Source organism: Euprymna scolopes, chromosome 20, assembly GCF_053919585.1.
Source record: "Euprymna scolopes isolate OS-2025 chromosome 20, ASM5391958v1, whole genome shotgun sequence".
NCBI classification, from domain to species: domain Eukaryota; kingdom Metazoa; phylum Mollusca; class Cephalopoda; order Sepiida; family Sepiolidae; genus Euprymna; species Euprymna scolopes.
In genome coordinates, this window is record NC_136501.1 from 25,460,377 (window position 1) to 25,468,107 (window position 7,731).

General features: G+C 36.4%; 1 protein-coding gene across 1 annotated transcript in view; it reads left to right on the forward strand.

Moving 5' to 3' along the window:
* Positions 1 to 275: 275 nt before the first annotated feature.
* LOC145241370 (uncharacterized) overlaps positions 276 to 7,731 on the forward strand; it is a 116,811-nt gene continuing 109,355 nt past the window's right edge. Inside the window, exon 1 of the mRNA XM_080104248.1 lies at positions 276 to 414. Coding sequence (XP_079960374.1) covers positions 337 to 414 — 78 coding nt within the window. The 5' untranslated portion in view covers positions 276 to 336. The remainder of the gene's footprint in view (positions 415 to 7,731) is intronic.

The following is a 7,731-nucleotide window of genomic DNA, read 5'->3' on the forward strand; positions in this document are numbered from 1 at the left end:
CAAGTGTCTCTTAATAATGATGATATTCTTTTTCTTTGGATTAAAATAATAAATAAAAAAAATTACGACAGTTAATTCTAGTGTTGATGTAATACAACCGTTTTCCAAATATCGTTTTTTCTTAATAAATAATTATTATAATTAGCAAATATTAAAAAATAATAATAAAACACCACTTCACTTCGTGATTAACAATATTTTTTTTGTTAACAGATGGAGAAGAAAATTATAAAAGATGATTGATGCAAACTACAGGACATTTTTTTAAGGCCAGAGAGCACTTGCTTCGTCTTGTCTGACGCAACAAAACACGGACAGAATTAACGATATTGTTCCATGAAAAAACTAGAATGGATCACCAGGAATCCATTCTTTGTAATCGAAATAAAATATAATACAAAAAAAAATAAAAAGGTGAGTTTTTTTTCTTTGTTTTTTTTTTTTTCTTTCTCTTTATCGTAGAAAGAAATTGGCCGTCAATCCAATATATTATTTTTGTTCTCACCACAAAATCTCTCACAGCAGCGAGTCATGTGATCGTTCAGATCATTTTTGATTGGTTAAGAGAAACCACTTCCGTTGCAGCGAAAAAAACTCGGGCAGATTTATTTCGCCAGTGAAAACAAAATACGCACATGTTCTTTAATAGCGTACTCTCATGTCCTCAACCCATTTGTAATTAGACAATAATTATATATGCTAAAAAGTACGGAGAAAGTAATACTTACGATTATGGTCCCATAACAAGATCACGTTTTTGTCCTCGGTCAGTGAAGGAGAAATTCTTCATGACTGAGACAATTTTAATTTTTGTTCCTATCCAGAGTGCCCCTTTTTGGGGAGCTGGATTTTCCCCACATTAAAAATCAACCTTGTACCTAACTCTACCCTCATGGGGAGGAAAGTAAATAGAAACAAATTCTACTTTAACCCCCATGAGAAGTAATGCCTGGGAGGGTCGTTTGGTATCATGTCCTCAAAGGAAGATATAATGCCTGGGAGAAAAGCTTCATGACAACAGATCATATACTACACTTCTACATCAGAAAATGAGGCTATAATGCCTGGAAAAAAGATTTAATGACAACAGAATAGGTAATACTCTAATACCTCCAAAAAGTAAGGAGGTAGTGCCTGGAAAGATAGTATCATGATGAACGAATATATACAACACTACTTCCCTTCCAAAGGAGGAGGTAAGATTTAAGATGATAGTCTTATAACAACAAAACAGATACTACACTAGCCTCCTCTCCACCAAAGTAGGAGGTAATGTTGGGAAATATGGTCTCATGTCACCAGAGCAGATAGTACACGCGCTCACACCATAACAGAAAATGTAATCCCTAGAAGGGCGGTATCATAACGATAGAATAGATACTACTCTACTCTATCCCAAAAAATGGAGAAAGTAGTGCCTGCAAGGATGTTTTTATATTGTTTTTTTTTTGTTTTTGTTTTTTTACAAGGTGGTCACCATTTATCAAGGCCCGGAAGCCACTCAGGGATAAGGGTTATTGCATGTACAGTACGTTAGTGTGGAGATTTAATAAAGTGTCTACTTAAGAGGGCGGTTCATCAGGAATTTGTTTGCGTTGGACTTGAAGACATCCAGGTTGTAGTCAGGTAGGAAGCAGGCAGACGGAACAGTTCCACAGGCGTGCAGTTCTAAGAAAGAAGCTTTGTTCATGGAATCTACGTTTTGATTCAGGCACAGATAAAGAGTGTGGAAAATTTTTGACAGTGGTTTCAGCTAGACTGGTGTTTTTCGTAAAAGATTGCCGAGGGGGGGGGGCAGAGATTGGAGCTCAGACGAGCACCTGCCATGGAAATAACGATAAAACAAAGATGGTATCATGAGTGCAGAACAAATACTACTCTACTACCCCTCTCCCAAAAACGGAGGAGATGATGCTTAAAGGATTGTGTCTGGACGAAAGAACAGATACAATGCTGCTCCCAAACAGGCAGTAATACATGGGAAATTGATAGCGTGATGAACAAACATATTATATTACTTCCCAAAGGAGGTAATGCCGGGGAGGATCCCCCTCTTTAAAAAAAAAAAAAAAGGGAGGATGGTACAGACACATACCACATGTCCATTATTAACATTTTGCATAACTGCTAAGATGTTTAATAGTGACTTGTTTCTGGGGTTCAAACCATGCGACAAACAATGTTTATCTCCAGATTGATGATTCGCTAAAAGAATGAAGCATATATATGCATGCAGATAATAATTATAAATAGTTACTACATTATTTAATAACTCCTTTTCAGCTGGGCCTTCAAGAGAAATAAAATTTAAAGTTTAAATGGAGTTCTGTCCATTGGATTATCAAACATTGTGTGACAGCTTACAGGTTGGAACGATAAATTTGTGGCCCTAAAGAAAACAACACTACAACTTTAGTTTTAAACTTTTATTGAAAAAAATCAATTCAGATAATTTTATTATATAGTAGAGCTGATATCTATTCAATGTAGCCGCCTTCAGCCTCAATCACCACCTTGATATGGGTCCATACCTGGGAGCATGCCTTTTCCACAAGTGTCAGTGGGAGCTCAGCGAATACTCAGCGGATGGCGGCGATCATGCTGACTTTGGTGTGGTGGGAGGTCATGTTTGTGATGTTCTTGATGTAGGACCAAATGAGGTAGTCCAGCAGGTTCAGATCGGGGGGAGGGGGGCAAGTGAAAGAAGGGTACAAAGTCATAGCACTCTCAAAGCCAAACCTGGGTCTCTTTGGACTTGTGGGGTGGCGCCGAGTCCTGCTGCTACACCCAAGGTCTGCCAGACGCCACCTGATTGCACCAGGGGATCGCCACACTCTTCAGCTCATCTATGTACACTTTGGTGTTGACTTTCAAGCCAACTTCAAAGATTTGAGGTGTCATGATATGGCCCTCACTTGAAACCACACCAAAGACCATAACCGTGGCCGGAAACTTTGTTTTCATCAGCCTGGGCACGTGCCTGTTATTCGTGGCAATCCAGTGATGCATTTTGAGGGTGCTGGCAATGGTCCTGTTGTTAGAACTTGGATCAGTAGAGAGCATGAGTTGTACAGTGGCCCATCTCCGATCTCGCTCGTACAACATTGTGCCACTTTCAGACATGATAGAAGGCTCCTATCGCTCTATTGAAACTTATTAAAGGCACCTCATACCTATCCAAGGACAGGTAGGAGCAATAAATATAGCATCCGTTTTAAATTTTAATATTATTTTTTTCTTTTTTGGGAATATGGTATAATTTTTCTGGCACTCCCCTAAATAGTATAGCTTAAATAAAATACTGTGCCTACGTTACCAGGTGCCTTAAATAAGTTTCCAGACTTTTTGAAGATTCAATATGTTATTGCTGTATATTTTGAGATGACTGACCAATTTTTATGATTCCAGGTTCAAATGAACAACGACAGCAGAAATTGGAATACACCCTAGTAAAGCCTGATTATCACAGCTGGTGAATTTCAAAAATGCAATCTGTACGTGATGACACTTTAGAAGAACGATTTGCAATCAAATTCTGTTTTGAACTTGGAAAAATGCCACAGAAACGTATGGAATGCTTCAGACTACTTTCGGACTATCTTGCATTAACCGAGCATCAGTTTTTGAGTGGCATAAGAGATTCAAGGAAGGCAGAGAGTCTGTGAGGGATGATGAGGTGTTTCAGAACACCAGAGTTGATTGGCCAAATAAAGAATTTCATGGATAAGGACCGTGGTGTGTCTATAGAGACAATAAGTGTACAGCGGTGGTTCCCAACCTATTTTGGGCCATGCCCCACCTAGGCATTTCTAAAATCCTGATGCCTCCCCTTTGTGATATTTCATATATAATATGGTATAGTAAGCCCAAGGGTGCATGTCCTGCCCATGCCCCACCAAAATATTGCCATGCCCCACCGGTGGGGCATGCGGCCCACGTTGGGAATGACTGGTGCACAGTCTGATGTCAGTGTGGGAACTGTACACACAATTATTTGTGGGGAACTAAAGATGCAGAAGATTTGCACGAATGCACTAGTTTACAACTCCATCTTTGTCACAGACTAGGATGGGCATCAAGACAGTTTGTCATCCTCCCTATAGCCCAGACCTTGCTGCGTGTGATTTTTAGTTATTCCCTAAACTCAAGAAAAACTTTAAAGGTTATTGTTATGAGACAATTGAGGGGATGAAAGAGGTTTCTATGGGGCTTTCCAGAAGTTTATGGAATGTACAAATGCATTGCAGCAGATTACTTCGAAGGGGACTTAAGTTTCATGTGTGTACTATCAATAAAAGTGCCCATACGAAAAAAAGACTGGAAACATTGGAGGCACTTCATTGATATCTTGTTGCCTATAATACATATTCCATAACACATAATAATAAATGCAATAGTTTAGGATTCCACCAAATGCATATGTATTATAGATGCTCACGCACATGCAAAAATTCTTTTTAAAATATATTACACAGTCTAACTCGAAATTTGATGTAGAGCAATTCTTTTCTTCATTAAATTTGTTTGTGCCTAACTTATTTTAACAGTTTTTTTGAAGTGGGTGAGAATTTTGCGAGTACATTCCTTGACCGGTAAAATTTACAAAAAGAAAATAATGCATCTGGGTTGCTGAAAATATATATTCCACAATACATAAGGATCAGCTCATAAAAAATAAATAAAAGACTTTATAAATATGCATCACCTAAATATTATTAGGTTGATACAAAAACAATATCGTTTTCTCAAATATGTTACTTTTATATATGATTCCTGAATTAATTCATTGATATATATAGCCATGTTATATATCATTTTGAAGTGCGTTTTTCACTTTAGCGAATTGTGTTATTTGTTACCGTTCTCAATCTATTCATTCATTTTGTTTTTGTTTTTTTTTGGGGGGGGGGGGTTGCAGGCTAGGGAAGTCAAAAAAGTTGGATAAATGGGTGCTGCATGACTTGAACACTAATCAAAAAAATTGTCATTTTGAGATGTCTTCTACACTCCTTCTGCACAACAAAAATGACCCATTATTCAAGCGGATTGCAACATGTGATGAGAAGTGGATCTACGACAACCGGTGATGTTCGGCACAATGGTTGGATGCCGGAGAAGCTCCACAACACTTTGAAGCCGAAATTGCACCAAAAAAAGGTTATGGTTACTGTTTGGTGGTCTGCGGCCAGTCTCATCCATCACAGCTTCTTGAATCTGGGCAAACCGATTACGCCAGAGAAGTACTGCCAACAAAGTGATGAAATACGCCTGAATGTTGCTCAACTGACCCTGCAAAAGCTGAACAAATTGGGCTATGAGATTGTCTCATCCACCATATTCACTGGGCCTCTCACCCACCAATTATTATTTTTTCAAGCATCTTGACAACTTCCTGCACAAAAAAATGTTTCAAAAGCCGAGATGATGCCGAATCAGCCTTCAATGATTTCATCGCTCCCAAAACTCCGGATTTCTTTGCTAATGGGATGAATAAACTTGTTTCTCGTTGGCAAAAAATGGGTCGATTCTAATGGTTCTTATTCTGATTAATAAAGTTTATTATGAAAGAAGTTATGATCTTTTAAAGTTAAATGTTAAAAAACGACATTAGTTTTGCACCAACCTAATAGTATTTACAGAAAAGATAATCAATATTTGTCACCTTATTTTATAGAAAGTATATTATAAATATATAATACTAGCTGGACGCCTGGCATTGCCCGGTCATACAATATGCTTACACATGATATTTTAATTTATGCAGATTGCGTATGTATTATTATAGAATCAATTCTCTATTGGACATTATATATTATGAGGAATAATTTGTTCAGTGGCAATTGGCAAAAAAATAAAATAATGATAATGTTGTTCATCAAATTCCGTCTGTGTTTGTTTAAAATATCACATCAGCTGATATTTGGGCTTGCCCTGGAAAAGTCACTTCTGATTAATGTTTAGTTTTAAAATATGCAAACAAGGAAATGATTTGCAGCGATTTTAAATGGCACCCCATTTTTTTATCATAAATTGAACTCATTAATAAGAAAAAATTAAAATAAAACAGTGAGGTACACTTGGGCTTGAACAGGGATCATTCAACCTGTAATCGAATGCTCTACCACTGCGCTATATCTCCAGATGTCAATAATTCGGTTTTTATTTAAGAAATAATTTGCTGAAATTTTATTATCTCCCTTGCTGGTGCAACATAAAATATTCCCCTGTGAAAATTCTTCTTTTCTATCTATCAGAAAGAAAGACTACTTTTAGCATTGTATTTTTTTCGATTTTTGATGCGTATCAGATGAATGTCTGCACAAAACATATCTAAGAAAACTGCTAGATATATAGATTGCCTTTGGGTGAAATTTGCAAAAGATAAGCTCAGCCGTTTCAGAACCTATAAGGAATGGAACTCACACACACACATAAAGTGAATTTTATGTCATAGTAGAGATAGATTTCAAAATTCAAAATGATCCATTCATTAGTTTAGGAGTTTGTGCACACACACACACACACATATATCATAATTTTATGCAGGCTACAAAATTTCATTCTTGCAATCATAACAGAAAAACTCGTTTTGATGTTCATCATTGAAAGTGGGAAATAAAACAAATAAAAAAACACTTAATGGGAAAGGCCAGCTGACCGGTTCCGCCCTCACTTTTCATAAGCTGGATCGAGGGATTTCCTTTTTTCTATGAATAAAATTGAGTGAAATGGGAGATGGTACGTTTAAAATAATATGGGAGACAATACGTTTTAAAAATAGTGATGTAAATGTGTTAGAAAAGAAAAAAAAACGGGATCCAATATAATAATACGTATGAGAATACATGATATCACCTACAGATGTTACATGATAAGGGCTGCCCCCTTTTCATGTAAGTAAAAAAATAGGGAATTTGTTAAATGTAAATATGAAATAGGATAGTCAAGGATTCGAACTTGCAAAGCTAGATTTGGAATCGAAAATTCCAATCATACGTTAAAGTAAATACAGAATGTTATTGAAATAAGGAATGTGGAATTACAATTGTTTAGCTTGCATATCTGTTTATTGGGAAAGGAATGTAATGATGAAATTTGTTCTGTTATAAAAATGGAAATTAAAATAAGTAATTTAATCGTCAATTGAAATTGTAAACATATTATTTGAGAAAAAGGTTACTGAACTCTGGGTCATGTCAAGTTTGGCAACGTGACGCATGTCATCCAACGTGCGTTATGAGCACATGTTTAATCATGCAATGACGTGAGGAGTTCTCAATATAGGTAGAGTTTTAGATGCAGTCGGAGAGAAGCAGGGAGGTTCAGACTGATTCTCCATTAGAATCAAGACACCCTCTAGAAGTGAAAGGGTTTTAGAAATAACCGTGTAACAACTTTGAATCCTTGAGATAAAATCATGTCCAACCGGTCGAAGATGAAATAAAGGAAGTCAACATGTGTTTTTGTATCTGCGTCTTCGTGTTTTTATTCAACAGAAAAGGTATTGTCCATTTATATTATAAGAACTTTGTGAAAATCATTATCTCAAAAATAGGTAAGAAATATATGTATCAATATTTATAGAAACACTCCCGTTCATACAGAACTGTCTCTCTCTTAATATATACCTGTTTTTGTTTTCAATATGCTATCTCTTAGAACATGAACATCTTAAGACATATGAATATTCAACACATGAACACTCCTAAGACTCTAATCTCTCTTACTAAG